Below are 22561 nucleotides of genomic sequence, written 5' to 3'. Positions count from 1 at the left end.
CTGCATATTCCACCAAATTTTAATCCGGTTGTTTCTTTCATTGATTAGTTTCCATCCATTGTTTCTTGTCTTGCGTTCTGGTGCTTTGTAAAATAGGTTGACCCCCTCCTCTTGGTGGCAACCCCTCAAATACTGAAATATTGCTATAATGTCTCCCCTAGTCCTTCCTTTCTCTAGACTAGCCACACCCAATTCCTGCAACCATTCTTCATATGTTTTTATCTCCAGGCCCTTAATCATCTTTGCGCTTCTTTGCACTTTTTCCAAAATCTCAACATCTTTTTTATAATATGATGACCAAAACTGGATCTTCTTCATTAGATAGAATTAGATTAAATATTGAATGAAAGATAAAGGGAAATTCAAAAGAAAGATGAAATTGCTCAAGTGATCTAGCATATAACTTCCTCCTAACTCAGTTCTCAAAAAAGGGCAACACTATGTAAGACCATTCAGTTGTCAAACCACTGTCCCAAATTATTTATTTATTTATTTATTTATTGGACTTATATGCCGCCCTATCTCCCGAAGAACCCAGGGCGGCTAACAACAGTAAAATACAAGTAAAAATGCAAATATTAAAAATTAAACTATGGTATATCTATAGACCCAACTACAACCAATAAAACCTTAAAAAAACCCTTATCATCAGTCCAGATTGGCCTGTTGGAAAAGAAATGTCTTAAGGTCACGACGAAAGGACCGGAGGTCTGGGGTCATCCGGAGCTCTAGGGGAAGCTGATTCCACAGGACAGGTGCCCCCACAGAGAAGGTCCTCCCCCTGGGGGTCGCCAGCCGACATTGTCTGGTCGACGGCACCCTGAGGAAGCCCTCTCTGTGTGAGCGCACAGGGCGATGGGAAGTCGTTCCTGGCAGCAGACGGTCCTGCAGGTATCCCGGGCCTAAGCCATGTAGGGCTTTATAGGTAAGAACCAGTACCTTAAATCTCACCCGGAGGTCAACCGGTAACCAATGCAGCTCACGCAGGAGGGGTGTAATATGGGAGTATCGGGATGCTCCCATCACAACCCATGCGGCCGCATTCTGCACCAGCTGAAGTCTTCGGGTGGTCTTCAAGGGCAGCCCCATGTAGAGAGCATTGCAGTAATAAACACGGGAGGTAACAAGCGCATGAGTGACCGTACGTAAAGCATCTCGTAGTCATTTTTAAACATCATCCAGTGCATTACTTATTTAGCAAAAGTCACTGGACGTGTGCATTTGCTAACACATTTTAGAAAACAAGAAAGGAATTTGTGACTCTTCAGATGTTGCTGGATTTCAGTGTTCATTACAACCAGACAGTACGAACAATAGTTTAGGAAGCTGAAAGTGATAAAACTACAGCAGAAGATTACAGGTTTTCATTTCCTGCTTTAGCAGTGCAATTTCCAGAGCAAACTGTGAAGTGCCTCATATTTAACAAGAATAACAGACCATCTAAAACCTCTTAGAGAAAGAGAATAAATTTGGTGAGGTATTCTTTCAGGTTTTACTAATTTTATTTGCAATATATTTAGCCAACCTTTTAATAAATAAATAAATAAATTATTAAGTTCTTGCCTTAGGTTTTTTTTTCTTATTTACTTCAGGGGAAGGACTTCAAGAGTTTTGTAGGTGCAATTCAATAACCAAAGAACGTCCATCACAAATGTTCAGAAAAGAATAGTCAGGTTGATTCATTTCTATCCCTTTAGGTTGAAAATGATGCCCAGAAGCTGAAAGAATTCTATATAAGTGGGCCTGCAGAAGACACTGAAGCTAAAAATGAGGCCTTGCTGCAATCAGCTGATGCCCAGTGGCATATGGTTTTGAAGAAGATTCTTTCCACTCAAGATATGGGTCATGACTTTTTAAATTTAGTAAAGATGGTAAGGCAATTTCTGATGATTTATAGATACCAGCAATGTTTATTTTCCCACATTCTTTCTGAACTAATCCTGCGTGTTTGGGATAAGCCACAGTGAATATTAGATATTCCTTTCTAAGGTAAAGCTAAGCAAATTATTTTAGGTTATATGTTGAAATGCTACAGGATGACCCCATTTAGACTGGGACCACGATGTACATAGTTCAGGGAGTCAAATCTTCTCTCCAGCCTCCTGTTTAACATTTGTATGGACACTAATGGAAGGTTTGGAATTTTTTCTTTTATTCCCAAATAATGTGTGGATTTTAAGAACCAAAGGACCTGGAAAGAAGTATTAAAACCTCATTATTTCTGCATAGTGGTTTTTTTAAAAACTAAGTATTTCCTTTTTGAGTAAAGGGGAAAAAAGGGCGTCAGATGCATGATGCATATTACATACTTTTAGTTTGACTTCTAGGAAAACATAAAGAATTGCTTGAGGATGGAGCTGAAAGGAATCCTTGCCCCTCTTGATGCCATCATAAAGATGCCAAAAATAGTTTGCTTTCTGTCCCTCTCAGAAAAAAAATGAATATATAAATTCTGTCTGGAACAGGTGAATAACAATCTAGTAATGAATGTGGAAAATGTTGTTCAAGTAACGGAACGTACTCTTGATATTCTGAACAAAGAAAAAGAAGAATTAACAGAGCTTTGGGCAAGATGGAAACTTAGTATGAATCAAGTGCAATCTGTCAAGCAACAGTGTGGAAAATTTAATGAGCAATTTAAAAATGTAAGTGAAATCTACATAGCATTTATTCCTAACTCTCTTTGGTAAAATGGAATTGCCACTTGTTTTAATTTTGGTTTGGGCAGAGCAGAACACCATGTCTTAAAACCTGATTCTTCTGTAGTACATTTAAGAGATTTGAAAGCATAATAGCTGAATTGTCTAGACCAGGGTGTCAAACTGCTGGCCCGCAGGCCAGACACGTCATCCAGAAGCCGCGCCCACCCCATTGCCAGCAATGGCAAAACTATCCCGATACGTTGTGCGATGTCACGTGACATCACGAGTTTGACATGTCTGGTCTAGACATTGTTCCTAACAATAGTGTGTTTTTCCAAAATGAAGCACTTCCTCTAGCAATTTTAGGGAAACATGAGTGTGCATGAAAATAAAATATGTAGTGTGATAAGCAAACTACAAAGAATGTCCCCAAAGCCAGAGGTGATCACAAGGGGTCAAAGAGTCAACCATGTGATCAAAACCCTGCTCTTTTTTACATATATATATATATATATGAATGACTTCTCTTGAGTTAACAAATCTTATTCCAGGCTAGGTTTTTGTAAGATAGATCAATAAAAGGATTTTTAAAATGTCAGGAAATACAGTATAGTCACATGAAATGTAGATTTGGGAGCTGAGAAAGATTAAAACAGCACCTACAAGCATCATTTTCTCCTTTAGCTCTTGATGCTAATTTCAGTTCCATTTTGGATTTGGCTAGTGGCCATGGTGTTTAAACATTTATTGGCAATAATTCAATGTAGTTTTCATATTTCTGGTCCACTCTAGTCCTCAAAAATAGCATGAATATAAAAGATGGGGTAGGCACTAATCTAACGTGTTTTATAGCATTTATACTACACCACATGCAAGTTTAACATTCCTTTTGTTCTTAAAACTGGTCTCTTCTTACTTCAAAAAAATTGAATTCTAAAATACACATTTACAAATTGTTTTGTGGTACATTATAGACAACACAACGCTTAATTATTCTTCAAGAGGGACTCAGATCTACTCTGGCGCTTGATCTTGGAAGTAACTTTTCAGTACTTATGGAATTACAAAATAAGTTTAATGAAATTAAGCCACAGTTTCAGGTAAGAACATAGACTGAGAATGTTGGAAAAATTGTGTTCTTTTTGTTTCTGTAGCTACTGAGCAAAGTGCATTTCACTTCTTTATAAATCCTAGGGTAATTCAAACATACTGTGCTAAATGAAAAAGCATTTATTTAAAAGCATATTTGGCAGCAAAATGTGCAGCAAAATTTAGGAAGATATTCAGACTGAAATTAGTGCGTTCGCTTTTTCAGAACAAGCGAAAAGTAACAGTTCAAACAAAATGAACGGAGATTTGCTTGGCTTAAATTTAAATGTGCTTTCCTTTGAGATTTGAATATTTTTATTGTACCAAATTCATTAGCAACTCAACGCTGAGGTGGAATACACATTAAAATTATCAGAGCAGCTGAGCTTGAAAGGGGTTCCTGACATGGAAAAATCTGAGAAAATAAGTGAGCTCATTCATCTCCATAAGGAGATAAAGGAAATGATGGCAAAATATGATGAAGTTTTCAACAAGACAGTCAAATTCCACAAAATCAGAGAGGAGGTAAGTGTCGTTCTCTTTATTTTCATGAATGCCATGATTTCACTGTCCCATTCGTCCACGCATACTTTCTTTTACTGGACTATAAATATTTTAAAAGAAGCAGTTGTTAGGCAATAACTGTGCTAAAGTATTTGGGTAGCCAGATTCTGGATTAAAAGTCAGAGTTGTCTTGAACCACACCTGAATGTTCTGTGAAAGTAAAATTAAAAGATGCAAGGCTAGATGTTAATGAGGCATTATTTCGTTAATTTTCCCAGCTTGAAGGTCTCATAAAATCAGGAGGACTGGAGATCCTACAAATGAAAGATGCACCAAGTGACACTTCCCGTGCTAAGGTCCACCTGACTAATACTCAGGAGAAACATGTACATATCAGACATCTGTATAAATTGGCACTTTCCCTTGGAATGGATATACTCTCAACAGTAAAACATCCTGTAAGTAAATACTAGAGCAAGTCTAGAATGGGGGAAATCAGCACTTTCACTTGGAACGGATGTACTCTCAATAGTTATACATGCTGTAAGTAAATATCGGAGCAAATCCAAAAGGGGAAAAGGGAGCGATTATTCAGGACAAGCTGTTTTCTTTCTTATACCAATCATGGACTATGAATTTACAACAGTGCCAGGAGTACAACAAACCTTTTGCCGTTGCATTTTTTTTCTTCACATTATGGGAGTATATTGAGTGACTACTAGTATTATTATATTCTTTATGTACCAGTTAATTGTATGTAACTTTTTGCAACACAAATGGTGACTGGCTATAGTGAACACTGTAAATTGGAATTCAGTTTAGCGAAGAAGAAGATTACGTTAAAGGGGTTCACAAGTTGAGACGATACCAATGCTTTATTTTTTTTCTGGGTGGATTTGCATTTCCCTCCATAAGCACCATGTACGTAGTTTTGGTTAAAGGCAAACTTTATAATGTGAAGTATCTTTGACTAATTTTAGCTTAATCCATCAACAGCAACTCCTTCTAGGGCAGGGGTGTCAAACTCAATTTCATTGAGGGCCGCATCAGCATTGCGGTTGCCCTCAGGGGGCCGGGTGGGCGTGGCCAGGGTGGGCATGGCCTACTGGGTGGGCGTGGCTAGAGTGCGTATGGCCTACTGGGTGGGCGTGGCCAGCTCTACATCGTTCGCATCAAGGGTGCCTATGGGGGCCTGGGCAGGAGTGGGACAGATCTGAGGGTCTCTGGCAGAAGGAGGGTCTCTGGGCCAGGGCCAAGGCAGTGGGGGCCGTTCCCTCACTGTTTCCAGGATGGCTTCGCGGGCCGCATGAAACCACTTCGCGGGCCGGATCTGGCCCCCGGGCCTTGTGTTTGACATGTCTGTTCTAGGGCAATTCCACACTGCAACTCAAGCTGCTTGTCTTACCTGATATTCCAAGCCAACTTCAGTAAAATCCGGTCTGGATTGCAGTGGGTTGTCAGTATTCAATCCAGACTGAGAGTGGTCTGATAACCAGCCTGGACCACAGTCATTGCTAGACCCGATTGATTGTTCCCCGACCTCTTGCAGGAAAGGCAAGCCTTGCTGCCTGGCTCCAGTAAGGACCAGTTTGTGCCTTTTCCTGTTAGGGCTGTTCCCTTCTCACTAGCCATCATGACTTTTCTTTGCTTTCCCAAATGTTTGCACACATGCACGCCTTCTTTCTCCTTTCCCACATTATCTCCTTTTACATCAATACACACCCTTTCTTTTTTCTCCTTGTAAAAACAATAACGTTCTGATGCTACAATAATGAAAGCAGTAGGAAAAAAGTTATTATTATTCTCTGTTGTTGTTCTGGTATTCCTCTATAGATCCATGGAAGGATTGATAGTTCAGCTTCATAGAAATAAAGTAGTAACATTCCTATTATACTACTTAAAGGTGTTGAAATAAATTAAGGTAAGGGAAACTCTGCAGTACTATGGGCAGCGCTGATGCAGAAACATTGTATCAAAATATCTCATAAACCTCCTACTTTGCCCCATCTATTCTCGTCCATGCCTTAAAACTCTTTATCAAATAACTTCATTCTGAGAATGGAGTTGGATGCTTTCACAATAGTGACATAGTGTTTGTCGCTCTTCTCACCAGGTATATTCTGACACAAAGCAGATCATGCTTCCCAACTTTGTTTAATTGATTAGATTTATTTGCTTTTTAAGCTTGATTGGTGACTGTTTCTGTTGTATTTTATTGATCTGTTGTTAGCTTATTTTATGTTCTCCTTTTGATTATTGCTGCTTCTGCGTGGATTGTGTGCTTATTCTTTTCTTACAATTTTGTGGAGATTGTCCCCCACAAGTAGCTTTTTACCTTGTAAAAGATGAATAGATAAAATAAATCAACTTCATTAAAAAGAGTTTCAGAGTGATTTATCTGAATGTGCCTTAACCACTAATTCAGGTCACAGTATACAGCAGCAGAACCTCTGTTCATCTACATTCCAAGAAACAGCATATTCTGTGAAATAAGCAATTATATATATATATATATACTGTATGTATGTGTATATATATGTATGTGTGTGTGTATATATATATATATATATATATATATATATATATATATATATATATATATATATATATATATGGGATGCGGTGGCTCAGTGGGTTAGGACGCTGAGCTCGTCGATCAGAAGGTCGGCAGTTTGGCGGGTCGAATCCCGAGTACCGTGTAACAGAGTGAGCGCCTGTTACTCGTCCCAGCTTCTGTCAACCTAGCAGTTCGAAAGCACGTAAAAATGCAAGTAGAAAAATAGGGACCACTACGGTGGGAAGGTAACAGTGTTCCATGTGCCTTTGGCGTCTAGTCATGCCAGCCACATGACCACGGAGACGTCCTCGGACAAGCGCTGGCTCTTCGGCTTTGAAACGGAGATGAGCACCGGCCCCTAGAGTCGGAAATGACTAGCACGCATGTGCGGGGGAACCTTTACCTTTATTTTGGAAATATTAGAGTTAGAATTAGAGTACCATGCTCTTAGAAAACAATAATTTACCATATGATATTTTTCATTATTACTGCCACTGTTTATAGACAATTGCTTGGTGTTGCAGCACAATTTATATATATCGTTTCAGAATTCCTTTAATGTTTCTGTAAAGAACTTACAGCAACAACTGGATACCATGGCCTCTGACAGCATTAACTGGGACTCCAAAGCTGAAAAGTATGAGGAAGAGCTGTCACATGTCCTCCATTTCTGCATCACAAGAGACGAGATACATGAGGTGTGGTGAAAAGAAATGATTAAATGACTGCAACTGTTGTGTCCTTTGTCTTCTTGTTGTACTCTTCAGTAATGCCATTGCATTCCATTTTGTTTAAACTTTTACGGAACCCTTAATTCACAAACCATTGTGGAGATATAACTGCCTCCCTAATTAAGGCCTTTGCTAGCACCTGAATTACTGGAGACTGAAAAGCAGATTGCACAGCTATACTTCACTTCAGTCAATCAGTATGTAAAATAGATTAGTGATAGATTGTAGATTGAATTGCTACAGTTGTTTTTCTTCACCCACATGTAAAATGTCCTCTGCATCTAATAAAACACAACAGTGTAATCTAAATGCTTCTTCTCAAAAATTGAATTCATCAGAAGCAGGAGCAGCTTTTCCCTTCCTATGTCCTGAAGTGCATGTGAGGTCTGAAATGCATGTCAGATAAAGAAATGGAATTAAAATTCTTATTGTGTGAATTGACTCTTGCTAGTGCAATTTGTACTCCACCAGTAGGGTTATTATAAAATAAATATTTTCTTTACTCAGAAATTCATGTTTTTTCACAATAGTTAAGTTCGGAAGCACTCAAAATCACGATCCACACCCCACCCGTAATTTTGAAATAATACATTCTGGTGTCTTGTTCTTATTTGATTCAGTGACAATAGGATTAAAATGATGTCTGATTGAAACTCATCTGACTTCCCTCAGCTCTTTTGTGCAACATAAATATAGCTATTGTTTCCTGACAGATTGTTTAATGCATAGATAGCTCCCCAGCATATTTAAATAGGTTGTCATTTCTGAATATGGTGAATTCTTAATCTTAAGAATTATTGAAGGATTTTTAAATTCTTAATATAGCGTGGCTGAAATCCATAAAACTGTTTTGGGCACTCCCATTTTCTTTCCTATTAGAAAAGTCCAAGGGTGATTATAAATTACTTCAAAATGTTCTCTTGATTTTAAAAATGGCTTCTTGATTTTAAAAATGGCTTTAAAATGTGATTCATGGTGAGCTATTATTCAAGAAATGCCAGTTTAAAGTTCCACTGATATAAAGGATTTGGTTGCAATTGTTTGGACATTTTATATACGGCGTTTGATGGAATGGGACAATTGAATACGGTTGTCTTAGCAAGCACACTTCATCCCCGGCCCCCCACCACAACTGACCCCCTCTGGGCATTCATACTCAGCTAGTCCCAGCTGCAGTGAGGGGCCCGGAATGAAGTGGGCATGTTAAGGCAGACATGTTAAATTGTCCTAGACCTAGTATTTGAAACATGTGCAGATAATGCACCATACGATGGCCAAAAACCTTTTTTAAAAAGTCAATCTTAAGGCTATGCAAATGCATTTATATATATCATCAAACTGTCTTAATCGTGTTCTCAAGTGGCATCCTTGTTGATTATCTAGAGATGATGTCTTGTTGATCAGCCTGTTTGTATTTAGCCTAGTGATTTGTACTCAATAGGACAAAAAGAAAGCATTATTGTCATTCACTTTCCTGTTAAAGCCACTTTCCTTGATGAACATGATGGCTCTGGCGGCCTCCGTGATTTGGAAAGTATTTGTTTTGATTAGCAAATGTCACCTTAGCACAAGTTCCACCAGACTTCAAAACGGTCTCCAGCTAGTAACTTCACTGCAGATTTCTCAGTATACAGTCTGGAAGCATTTTTGGTAATCACACTTACTTTTCATAGCTTTGATATTTAATCCTGTGTAACAGTACAGAAAAGCCAGTAAACCTATCATGTCATTACTATAGAAAGAAATGTATTTATGGATTGCAGTTTAGCTCCAGTGAGGATTGTAGTTTAGCTCCAGTGAGGTGTACTGACATCTTGATGAGATTTAGATAGTGCTTTCCTATTGTATAAATAGCAAGTACATCATGAAAAACAGTGACATTATGTTGGCATGATGGTAATGTAATGTTGTTAAAGGCTAGCAGGCCCTATGCTATGCGTAAATTAAATAGAAGTCAGTTTAAGTTAGCTTAATATCATTTAAAATAACATTTGCTAGTTTGCCGAAGGCAGTTCATCAAAATTCATTGGATAATTATGTAATATTATTTAATGTGATTGGATTAGTTTGTAGACAGAGATTATTTTAGAAAACACAGAGGAAATCTGCTGATTTGCTCAGTTCGGCTTCATCTGTTTTCTCATGGAAATATGTTTTAAATGGGGGAAATATGAAACACGTTTTCTTCAAAGTAGTACTCAGATAAAACAAACCAGTTTCTCCCTTCATTTTTGCCCAACTAAAGCAGTAGTTGATTGTGTCCTCCAAGGTCAGTTTATTCCCTGGAGTAACACTCTCTGTTTGGCACTAATTATTATTTCCTTGTGAGTGAGCAGAGATTCATATTTGTAGGGTAGACCAGCATTTAAAGGTTGGAACTTACAGATTATACTAGATTTTAAAACTAATTTGTTTTCCAAAACACACCAACCAACCTTACTTTTATATATACAGTAGTTAACATAAACCAGGGGTGTCAAACTGCCAGCCCGTGGGCCGGATGCGTCATGGCGAAACTGTGCCCACCCCATTGCCGGCAATGGAAAAAAAGTCATGATACGTCACGTGACGTTGTGAGTTTGACACCCCTGATATAAACAAATCAGTCTTGAAATCCAAACTGAGTTGATAATGAGCAGTGAGTACTGAATGAATTTTCCATTTCAAAATAAATGAAACTGGAGTGAAACTAATCAGACTTATTCTATGTTTTTTTAAAGGAAGATAATAAAATAATCCAAATTTGGCATAATAAAAAGAAAAATTATTATCCTACCGAGGAGAAAATTATACCCCCACCAAAATGGGCACTAGAAGCTACTCAGTATAAACATGGAGCAAACCCCATACTTACTTGCACTGACAATGTTACCTAGTTGGATAATTAAATGTCAGCAAATAAAACAAACTCAGAGAGCACCAAGAAATCCACAGTTTAACCCTGAGCTCCATATATTCTTTTTTATTGGAAGTTAAATTTATTAATGTTTAGCCTGTGTATAATGAAAACTAAATAAAGTAGAACAGTCAGGAGAAAATGCTCTTCTTCACCAGAGATTTTTAAGCAGAAGCTGGCCAACCATATGTCAGAATTAATGTAATTGTAATCTGAATGTTATAATTTTATATTGAATTGTACTAGAGAAGTTCCCGGTTCTAAAATACTGTGTCTCTAATTGAATTATATAAGCTACAAACAACATAAACAGGAAAATAAATTATTTATAGAGTTTTTAAGTATCCCTGTCATTTTACAACTCCGTGCTTACTTCAGCAGAGATTAGGCCCATATTTCAAAACCAATTTCAGGCTTCTGGGACATGTTAATGCCAATCTGGATATATGATAGCATGCAGTCATAAATCAATGTTTACATTTCTGCCTGGTATCCAGCTTGCATCAATTCTACATCACAATCATTGCAACATAGTCTTTTTTCAGAACTTGCCATGACAGCATTTTAAAATAACACTTTGAAGCAATACTTATCTCTGCCACTACCACCTCCTTCTTCCATTCCAGAAGTGCCACAGCACTGTGTGCAGATATATTGGACAGGAATATTTTTAAATTACATACTGTATTTGTGATGTTTCAGTGCATGCCTTTCAATAATCAACTTACAGACATGAAAAAAGCTACATTAAAGGGATTCCTTGAAAGCCTTCATCTTGAAAAAAGTGAAGTAGTATCTTCCCTTTTCTTGTAAACATGAGAAACAGTTTATTAAAACAGAGTCCTCATAAACTGTTCATTATTATTTTCTTCTTCTTGTGACACAAATTGCAATAATTGTCATTAATTATTCTTTGCGTTGTTTCTGCCCCATGAAAAATCAGGTTTGTCATAGGGGGGAAAAAACTGGTTTTCTAAGGCAAAGGCTAATTAAAATAACTTTTTAATAATATGTGAAACAGTTTGCGGAATAGTAGTCAACTCAAATGTCCAGTTGGCTCCTGTCTTGTACTGTCATATCTTCATGTGTTTTTCCTCAGTGAATCAAATACACTGATGAAGCTGTTATAGTTTCACAAATAACACTGTGGTGTTATTATACTTAATATTAGTGACTTTCTCAGAAATGTCCTACTGAATTCAGTTAGTACCTCTTTCAAGTACTCATGCTTAAGGCAAGACTGGAGTATTAGATGCATGTGAGGATTTTTTGTCTACCTTGAATCTGATTGATTGATTGATTATGTTTTTGAGTCCTAGTGACAACATACATTTTCTCCATCATGAGTCAATATGCTTGTGCACTTTTTTCATCTTTGAAGTTTAGATGAATCTATCTATCTATCTATCTATCTATCTATCTATCTATCTATCTATCTATCTATCTATCAATAACATATCTGTTTAGTAGTTTGATCTATGCTGTTCCTAATGTAAATGAATTTTGTCTATCAATAAGTAGCAGCATTATTCCTAATTATTGAAAACTAATCAGTATTAAGGCATAATGTAAGAAATCTAATGCTGTGGGTTGAAATCTGCCACTGTTTTTCATTTAAAAGGAGAAAAGTAAGAACAGCTGAATTCCATTGACATCCTTTCCGAAAAAATGAATTTCTGTTTTATGTACTTTCTATCAAAACAGAAAAAAGAAGTTTAAAATCTTTAATTAGTACACTGACAACCTGTTAAAAGGGTTTTTTTCCTTTGCTGATTTGTGGTTCTATGTAAGGATTTCCTCTCCCCAGCCAAAGAATCATGATTTCACATTTTAAATAGTAAAAGAATATTTGCCAAATGGCAAATGAATTGCTGGCTGGCTCTAATGTCCTATAAGAGAAAGTTCCAAACTACAGAACTTCAACTGATGATAAATGGATTATGGTTATTATATATTCTCACATAAACCAAGAATCTTACTTGAAAATCAAAGACATTTTTACGTCGAAAATAAATGGCAATGCTCAAACAAGTCTCACACGTGCACTTCTTGAAAAGAATCTTTATTCTGGAACAAGGTACAAAGAACATACACTGAGCATTTATTAAGAATGTTTTTCCAGCCAATTGATAAATTGATAAAATTGATATCCCTTAAAGTTAATGGAGAAACCCAATTGTTGCTGTCTTCCAAAAGTTAAATTGTTCCTATACCAATTAAACAGATAATCTATAATTCTATTTTTTTTACTGTATTATACTTATAATAGTAACTGCAATATTTACAACAGAACAAAGATAGAAATATCAAATCTGGTACAATTTAAGTACTACCTACCATTTCATACAATTTACATTTATAAGACACAGTATATATAGGAAAGGGAAGGAAGAAATAAATTATACGGAAATATAATGCTATAGCAAAATGTTCAAGAATATTTGACCAAAGTTCTTCTATGAGAAAAGAAATTATTTGACAGAACAGACTCACGGTTGCAAGTTGAGTATAAATTTATAATTCCAATGTTGCAGAATAGTTGTTAGAATATGAAGAGCTCCATATATGGGGAATATATCAGAAGAACCTGTACATCCAGTGAATACCATACCAAAATCTAGAAATGTAACATCCAAGCCCGTTCTTTTCCTCTCAGGCAGACAGTGTGAAGCAGGGGTACAGAAAGACTACAGAACACAAGTTTCCTTCTCTGTTATGGGGAGGTGAATTGGGAGAATTTGACAGCTGCTATTGTGTTGCTGTCTGGTTCCCACAATTCCCTCTGATCTAAAATGGGGATTGATTGAAAAGCGTGCCATATTCCTGTCCTCTTGGCTCTTGCCTCAGGACACAGCTGCAACGTTGTCGGTGTTTTTTTTTTTTTACATGTTCGCTCTTCCTCTATACTTCATCTGGTGCACACCGTTCATATTCACTTTTGTTTCTGATTTTCGTTTGCTAATAGATACCCCGAGTAGCTGTAACATTTTCACAAAATGTTGTGGTGTCACCACTGTTTATTATTTCAGTAGCACAAATAGCTCCCTAATGAGGACTGGTTATAGACTCTTTCTCAGCTCTGCCGGTGGCAAAAATAAATGTCAGCTTAGGAAAGCTCCAGGAGATGCAAATCAGTGAATATCATAACAGCGATAATAATTTAAATATATTCCTTAAAAATCCTAAAAAAAAGTGACCTTCTATTTTGACATATCTTGTAGAAAACTGGAAACCATGGATTTGATTTATTCCTTTAAACCAGTCATTCTCAACCTGTGGTCTGTGGACCCCTGGGGGGCCATGATGTCATTACAGGGAGTCCTCGAAAACTTGAAGAAATGTTATGATTTAAATTTCGAGTTAGGTCTTGGGGGTCCATGGCTATGGTCTATGGACACAAAAGGTATTTAAAGGGGTCCATTATGTAGAAAAGGTTGAGAACCGCTACTTTAAACCAATTAAATACAACTTAGTAATACATTGTTTTTGAGATGACATAATAATAAATAATAAAGTCGGAAGAGACCTTGGAGGTCATCTAGTCCAACCCCCTGCTCAGGCAGGAAACCCTATACCATTTCGGACAAATGGCTGTCCAGTCTCTTCTTAAAAACTTCTAGTATTGGAGCATGCACAGCTTCTGGAGGCAGAGCAGCATAATTTTACTGCAGCATGTTTATTCACTACCAGTGTTATAGAGGCAATTAATTTCATTCCAAATACCCCTATATGAAACTGACATGGGTCTTACATTTTGGGGCCTGCAGTTTAATCTCACAGGTTGCTAAATGACAAATAAACTCTTCCTTGTTAAGCTTCAGAAACTAGAGATGAAATTGCCTAGCTAAAAAAAATAATAAAGGGGAGCATGTTTATATTTTAAGACTCTGTAAGAAGGAAGGAGAGTGATCTAGAGAAGATTATAGTCCATAGGATGTTTGCAGACGGGGTGTAAATCTTACGGAGTGATTTGATCCTGTCTCTGGTAAATCCCTGGATACTTATTGTGCTTAGTCCTTCCTTGTTCCTACTGCAGACGTGAAGTTTTGTGCAAATAGAGAACTTGTGTTTCCACACAATGAGTCATGGTGAAAAACAGATGTGAACTGCGTTTGTCTTACCGACAATGCTTAACTTTACCAGTGTCTTCTCCGTGTAGCAGAGGATGTCAGGACTCTGTGAAGAGATCCTAACAGAGAATTGTCATGTTAAGCGTATGCCAATACTGTGGGTAGGTGAGAAAGTCACAGTTTTCTCTTTGGGGAGAAAAAGGAATGGCATTTATGTTTCGATGCAAAATAGACGTGGCAAGAGGCACTTCTTGCTGGAAATAGATGAGCTCCAATTGGCTAAAACATCTCTTGGCTTTCAATCCCATGTGGGCAGCCTCACAGAAAACTAAAATACCTATTACCATTTAGGCAAAACTTCAGAATAGCCAGCTCAGGCAATGCTTCATTTAAATTATGATGCCAGAAACTGGAGTGATGGAAAGGCTGACCAATTAGAAAATACCTGTGTACAAAGAGTTGTTTTAATGGCATCAAAGAAGAATTGTAGGCTGCTTTCATAGCAGAATGCTCTTGCAATAGAACAGCTTCACAAGGGTAAGTTCAGTGCATCCATACTACCAGCATGTGTATGGACAAGTCGTATACCAGAGGTCATCAACCTTTCTTGGTTGGCAGACTGGAGGGAAAGGGAAGGGGAAACACACACCAGGCCACGAGCATGCGTGATAGTCACTAGCCCTGCCTTGTTCTTGTGCACAGTGCCCTGTTTCTGCACCCTGCAGCACGGCGTCGGCCCGTTTTTACGCACCAAGGTGCGGTGGCATCCCATTTTCACGCCCTGCGGTGCGCCGTTGGCCCATTTTTGTGCAGCACAGTGGCACGGTGTCCCTTTTGTGCCCTAAGGCATGGCATCGGCCCATTTTTGTGCCCTGAGGTATGGCGGCATCCCGTTTTCATCCACCAAGGTGCAACAGCGGCTTCTTTTTGCACCGCATGGTGTGGTGTCCTGTTTGTGCCCTGCGGCCACAGCACTACCACAAGTGGGGGGATGTGCACACATGTTCTGCAGCACAGTGGCCAGCAGCCCACTACCAGCCCACAAGTTGGGGACCCATGTCATATACACATACTGTACAATTTTAATTTTTAAATTTCTGTTTATGTATTTAACCTACATTACCTTTTATCAAGTACTATGTGTGCAATATGACCAAAAACATTCATACAGGACAGTTTTCTTAAATGTGTGAATTTGCATTATTTATTTCCATATGATTTATCTCAGTATTTTTAATCACAGAAATTAAATATTGCATCACATTTAATAATTTAGGATTTACATAATATACCTACGCATAGGTGGTTGCTACACATTACAAAATATCAGAAATCCATACAATAAATGGTTCAGAATACAGACTCAACCGGTGACTTAAACTGCATTTATGTCTGTAAAGGTATCTCTGTGTGTATTTATTATTGACAAAATCGTGTTTTAAAATGAAGTTATTTCTTTTCAGCTCAGAGAATCCTTTAAAGATCTCAGAAAGAAATTCAACAACCTGAAATTCAACTACAGCAAGAAAACGGAAAAAGCACGAAATCTGAAAACTCTCAGAATTCAAATTCAACAAATGGATGCTTTTTCTGAAAAATATCAGGTAATATTTATAGCAGTTAGGGCACAGAATGCATGCATGAGGTTTATTCTGAATGCACACAGATGACTGGAGTAATCTGTCAAACATTTCTTCCATTTACAGCTGATGTAATAGAACACCAAAGGTCACATCATTTCCTTTTAATAATTGACTTAGAATAGATTGTGCATGTGTGTTTTAAAGCTAGAAACTAACTCTGCTTTCTCAGTCTTTTTCTTTTTTATAATTCATCATTATTATTGTGATTGCTATTGCCATAAATGTGTTTTCACATGGACAAACATTAAAATGCCTGGAAAAAAATATATACCAAACATGTGTAAGATCTCATCTGCCAAGATGATTGATGATGCCATGCAGCAATGCTTTGGCTTTGTCTTCACTCAGAATTATAAAAAATGGGATTCCATGAAATGTTACAAATACACACTGAAATGGTCCAGTGTTTTTTATTTCCTTTGCTCTCCAGTAATTTTGCTAATACTACACAGCATAAATATACTAACATGGTTCTTAAATTCTTCTTATGTTTTGGGGAACAGGTACTGAGAAACAAGTTAGAGAATCTAAAGAAGAAAGTTTTAGATTCTATACCCACTCAACCAAGTGACAGAGCTGAATTTATTTCTGCATCAGTCAATGAATTAGAGAAACAGCTGACTGAATTTGGGAAGATTATGGAAGATTACAAGAAAAATTTGAAACTGTTGGAACATTTACAAGAGATGATGGAAGAGGTATAATAAAAAAACAAATGTCTTTTGTAGCTCATGACAGCTCTGAGAATTAGGAAACAAATGTAGACTCCATATGTATGTCATCAATCATGGATTTAATTAGCAAAAAGGTGCTTAAATGAATATAATCATTCAATTTTTAAACACTGGTTTCTTATTTTGCTTGAATATGTAGACTAGCCTGTTTGCTACATATGTTTTCCTGAACTAGTACTTTATAGTAGTAAAGTAATTGTAGGGCAAAGAAAAAATGAAACCCACAAGATCCCATTCCATCTTCCTTTGCTTAAAGTGTATGTTTGGGCACAGAAAATGGTATTAGAATGCAAATGAGGAAGAATATTAGAATGTATTTCTTGCTGAATAATATAGGTAATGAAGACTGCCAACATACTTAGTTGGATGTGCAACTTGGTAACATCCTGGTGGATTATCAGAGCATCTGGCATTCAGGTATTGCCGAGAAATGCCAGTTAGCTCTGCAATAAAGTCACAATACGGCTGTGGACAAAAGGTACATCTGGTGTATATTACTAAAACCTGGCTGAGCAGTGTTGCCATATTGGAAATCTGTCCAGGTGGATTTCAGCCTCAAGAGCTGGGTAACACTTTTACCCTGAGAATTTATCAATGACCAGAGTCACTGTCCTCAAAGTAGTGGGATTTGAATGCATAGGAATAAGTTAGGAGTGCTGTTGGGTTGAATTGAGCCAGGAGAGCCCCTATGGCAACTATAGGCTTGTCTCAAGTAATCTTGGACCTGACAGATTTAGGTGGATATAGATGCTAGACTTTGCTATCACTTTGGAACAGTTGTTATGTGATATGGATATGGAAAGTATGACCATCATCCTTTTCTCATGGTCAAATCACTTCCTGGTCCAGATGCAATTGATAGATCGTGAACTGCTCCAGGAACCTTATTTATTTATTTATTTATTTATTTATAGGACCAGCCAATCTGCAAATAGCAATTCTGGTTGGCTGACATAGTATTAAAAATATAAAAGAGCCAAGTACTGATATTTGCTTGGCACCAAGTTACCTTCAGTTACCTTCAGCACTTCTCCCACTAGAATTGGCCCAACCAATCCAATTTTGCTGAGGGAATAGCTTGTGGTTCCATCCTTTCAGGAGACAAGAGGGTCCAAGGCTCAGTGCCAGTCCTAATGAGTCAGGATTCATTAATTGAGGGAACTCAGTTTTGGAACAAGAAAGTCAGCAGATCTCCTTTGTTGCACCGGGTTGTAATGCAGTACTATACCTTAGATCAGGGGTGTCAAACTGCCGACCGGTGGGCCAAATGCATCATCCAGAAGCCACACCCACCCCATTGCTGGCAATGGCAAAACTGTCCCGATATGTTGCACGATGTCACGTGACGTCTCTAGTTTGACATGTCTGCCTTAGATTAAGAACAGCAGTAGTAGCAGTAAAAGCAACTAAAGGAAATCAACTATTATAACTAACTAACTAACTTATTTATTTGTTTATTTATTTGTTTGTTTGCATATTGATTGATTTATGTAATGTATATAGTCACCCATCTCACAAACAAGCAAAAGGAATATAATGTATAAAATTAAGGACTAACATGCTGATCCAGAATAATAGTAATTAAAATAGTAATGATGATAATAATCTATATTGTATTATGATATGTTACATTACGTTATGTTACGTTACGTTACGTTACGTTACGTTAGACAAAGAATTGGAGAAGATCACAAAGAAAGATTATGGCATAAACTGGCCATTGTCTTCTCAGTGATTGTAAGCACACTGGGTGGCAGACCAAAAAATCTTGAACATTTCGAAAAACTGTACATTGACAATATTTTTATCTGTCAATTACAAGAGGGCATTCTGCTTGGCTTCACACATATACTGCCAACACATTATGACATTGAAATGATAAGAACTCAATGAGTATGAAGACCAATGCCAGCTAAAGAACTGGTAGCTGTGACTTCACACTGTTGTGTATATAATAATGATAATCATTCATTCAAATACACACATACATGCACACATACACACATACAAACACACACACACACACTACATTCTATCTATCTATCTATCTATCTATCTATCTATCTATCTATCTATCTATCTATCTATCTATCTATCTACCTATCATCTATATATATATAAGTGCCTAAAATGTGGTTAAAGTGCTAGCCTTGGATAAGAAAGTCCCAATCTGAAGTTCATGCTCAGCCATGATATATCTGCTTTTACTATGTTAGTGACATGGTGTGGAAGTTTGTTACCTTAGGAACAGTCTTATCAAATGAGCCTGAACTTCTTGCAAGGTTATCAAGAGAGGGTGTTAAATAGACTGGGCTAGATCATAGGTCCTTCTTGCAGCTTCAGCTATATGAAATGGACTGGAAATAATAGGTCCCTTTGCTCCTGGTTTTAGGAAGCTTCTGAAAACCTTCTTAAAGTGGGCCTTAACTGCTTATTTATATTACTATTATGATAGATGGATTGGTGGATTGATTACTCTTAGGTATAGTATCTATTGTTTTATGAAATAACTGTGTTTTTATACATTTTATAAGCATACTTCTGAAATGACATCTGGAGCAATTCTGTCTGTCTCCCATTTTTAGTAATAAATTGGTATCATTCCCAATGCAGAATTGCCATGACTGACCACTTCCTAATGAGCACTTGAAAATATTCTCACTTATAGCGCATGGTTGATACAAATGTTGACAATCTTGTACATATTTTATGAATGTACTGCAACTTAGAATGCTGACAGTTATTAAAGCAGCCACTTCTTTTCTCTTTCAATATAACTGAAAGGCAGCATAGAGCGAGACACTCGTGAAATTAATATAAGATTATCAGGGTTTTGACAAAATGTTCTCTGCAGTAGTATTAAAGTAGTAGTCCAACATATTGGGTAGGGTCTGAGATAGGTGAAAATTGTCCTATAGCAATAAAGGAATGAAAATTTAATGTGTTTGGTTGCACAGTGTTTTGACTGATTGACTGACGGATGGACTGAAGTTGTTGATTCTTACATCAATAGTTTTTTTTCCATGTAGCAATGTTTCACATAATTATTTTACTGGGAAAAATACCAGTATTGGAATTTTAATTACCTTTCTCTTACATAGTGTCAATTTTGGTGTGAAGAGGCAAGTGCAACAGTACTTAGGGTTGGAAGATACTCAACAGAGTGCAAGACAAGGGAAGCAGTGGAAATACTCTACAAGCAATTCAAGAAGTTTATTGATCCTGTGGTCCCTCAGCAAGAGGAAAGAATTCAGCAGCTTACTAACCTTGCTAAAGAATTTTATGGTAAAAACATGCAACTTAAAAACTTGATGCATACACTTTGAAAATTGAGTTGCTGTTATTCCAAGATGAATGAATATTAGTTTTTTTTAAAAAAATTATAGGCAATCTTTGAAGGATTCTGTAAAGATTAATACTAAAGTGCAAAGCCATAAAATATCAGACTCATATTTCAAAATCTGTGATCTGTTTTTTTGATATAGATACTTCTGAAACAGCTCCAGAATGCAGTAGCCCAAGACAAGGGAAAATTCAGGTTAATGACAATTCATCTGGTCAATGAGCTCCTTTCCAACATACATAAATCTTTAGCACAAATCTCAAGTTACAATATCAAATATTCCTCTTTTTCCCTTAATATCTACTATCTCATATTGAGCTAATATAGTTCTTATTGTTATCAACTAAGTAAAACCATCTTTGTTACATTAATAGTTTTTAGCTTATACATATCTTAATTGTGTTTGCATTCAATCCTTATATACAATCAATGTCCTGTTATTGCTTTTCCCCCCAGGCTTTAATTTCCCCTCAGTATTCAAGTTAACATTTGGTATATTATAATTTCCAGGTTTTAGGCAACCAGAGTTTTCCTTATCTCAACTTCTACGTTTCCCCCTTTTTATAACAAAATCTAAAATTCTAAATACAAATCTTGTCTATTTATTTATTTATTTAATTGATTTTATATACCGTCCTATTCCCGAAGGACTCAGGGCGGTTTACAGGGTGAATTAAAACAATACAAATAAATACAATTAAAATAGAATTAAATTAAGACTAGCCCACAGTTAAAACAAATTAAAATTTAAAATTAAATTTAATTTAAATTATATTTGCATATAATCTTATTCTATTTTCTAAAAGTTATCTATTTTTCACCATATTAAACCAAAAGTCTATTAATTTTGTTACACATCTTACCTATTGGGCAAGGGTTTAATTCTTTTTAATTTTTGTATAGTGTTTTTTGTTTTTTATATATGCCCTGTGAACCGCCCTGAGTCCTACCAAGGAGAAGGGCGGTATATAAATCTAAATAAATAAATAAATAAATAAATAAATAATATTCAATTATAATGTTGCTTTATTTTCTAAAAATTATCGATTTTCCACCATATTCAACCCACTAATCAATAGTATAAAATCCCCTCTACTAGATCAAAACCCTAGTTTCTTTCAGCCTTACTCTGGCATTTTTCCTTTGCCAACTAACCTTCCACGTCAATACTTTTGAATCCTTATTATTGTATGTATTATTTGAAATAAGAAAGACCATTTAATTACAGTTTTTTTGGAAGGATTAGCCCAATTATATTCATTTAATCTCCTCCCTATTACTCCAATTTCCCACAATTGTCCTGATAAATTTATCTTCCATTCTATCTGTTCTTCTTCCTTTTCCTCAAATTTCTTCTGATTTATGTAAAAAGTCTCTTCCATTTTCAGTGTTGTCACTCTCTTTTCTAATTTTCCTGTTGGCTGGATCTGTTGGTCAGTTGGGTCTTCTGTCTTAGTATTTAGTTGTTCCACTTCTCCTGTTACTTGCTGCATTGTTAGTTCTTTGGTTGTAGTCAACATCTGGGTTTGTATATCTAAGCTGGCATCTTGTTCCTTTATGTTGCCTCTTATTTTGTTACATGCTGAAAGAATGGTTTCGTGTATTGATTTCAACATAAAAAGGATTTTTTCTTGATCTTCATCCATATTCTCTTGATAATGTATTAAGTTGAAAATTTTAAAATCAAACGTTAAAAATAGTTTTTTGTTTTTTATAGCTAGGTATGGGATGTGTTGTAGGAAGTCTTTATAGTGGAAATTGTTTGCCAAGTAAGAATTTATAGTCCAAAGTATTCCATCATCTTGTATAATAACAGATACTTCTTATGTAAAGAAATAGGAAAACAATCTCCTACATATAGCTCTGAAAATCAGTACAGGTTTATCTTCATAGTTCAAAAAGGCCAGATATGCTACCCTGCAGTTCCTTCTTTACAACTGAGTTTTTCACAGGTGGTATCTGACAAGGTCAAAGAGTTTTTTCTAAATTCTAGGCTTCAAGCCAAGTCTCTTTTAGTCAATAACAAGTTGTAATACCATACTTTGCCACAAGATGACACCGGTGCTGTTTAAAATGTTTTAAGTCCCTCGTTTTTATAATAGTTTTTCAAACTCTATTTCTTTTCTTTTTAAATAAAAATCACCATATCCAGTAGAAATAGGAATAAGAAAAATTTTAGGAAAACTTTTTAGTCCCCAAATTTCAAAAGTATATGCATCCAATTAGATTAGAGTTGTTTTTATAATTGCTTTGTTTCCCCTGGATAGTCAGTCGCTGCTGTTCTTAGAAGGTGGGGCAGGAATTCCCTTCCCTCTCTCATCACAGGGGGAAAAATACTTAGGGCAGCTTTTT

At 36.5% G+C, this 22561-nt stretch overlaps 1 protein-coding gene across 1 annotated transcript in view; it reads left to right on the top strand.

Moving 5' to 3' along the window:
* The window catches only part of CCDC141 (coiled-coil domain containing 141), a gene marked incomplete at both ends in the record, with an annotated part of 138669 nt that overhangs the window by 83096 nt on the left and 33012 nt on the right, over nt 1-22561 (top strand). The window contains 9 exons of the mRNA XM_083379839.1: nt 1698-1871; nt 2466-2645; nt 3617-3742; nt 4068-4256; nt 4514-4693; nt 7341-7490; nt 15953-16093; nt 16636-16830; nt 19968-20151. Of these exons, the coding sequence (XP_083235965.1) occupies nt 1698-1871; nt 2466-2645; nt 3617-3742; nt 4068-4256; nt 4514-4693; nt 7341-7490; nt 15953-16093; nt 16636-16830; nt 19968-20151 (1519 nt within the window). The remainder of the gene's footprint in view (nt 1-1697; nt 1872-2465; nt 2646-3616; nt 3743-4067; nt 4257-4513; nt 4694-7340; nt 7491-15952; nt 16094-16635; nt 16831-19967; nt 20152-22561) is intronic.

Source organism: Vipera ursinii (assembly GCF_947247035.1).
Source record: "Vipera ursinii genome assembly, chromosome: 1".
NCBI classification, from domain to species: Eukaryota; Metazoa; Chordata; class Lepidosauria; order Squamata; family Viperidae; genus Vipera; species Vipera ursinii.
The sequence above is the reverse complement of the archived record's forward strand: the minus strand, read 5'-3'. Positions and strand labels throughout refer to the sequence as shown.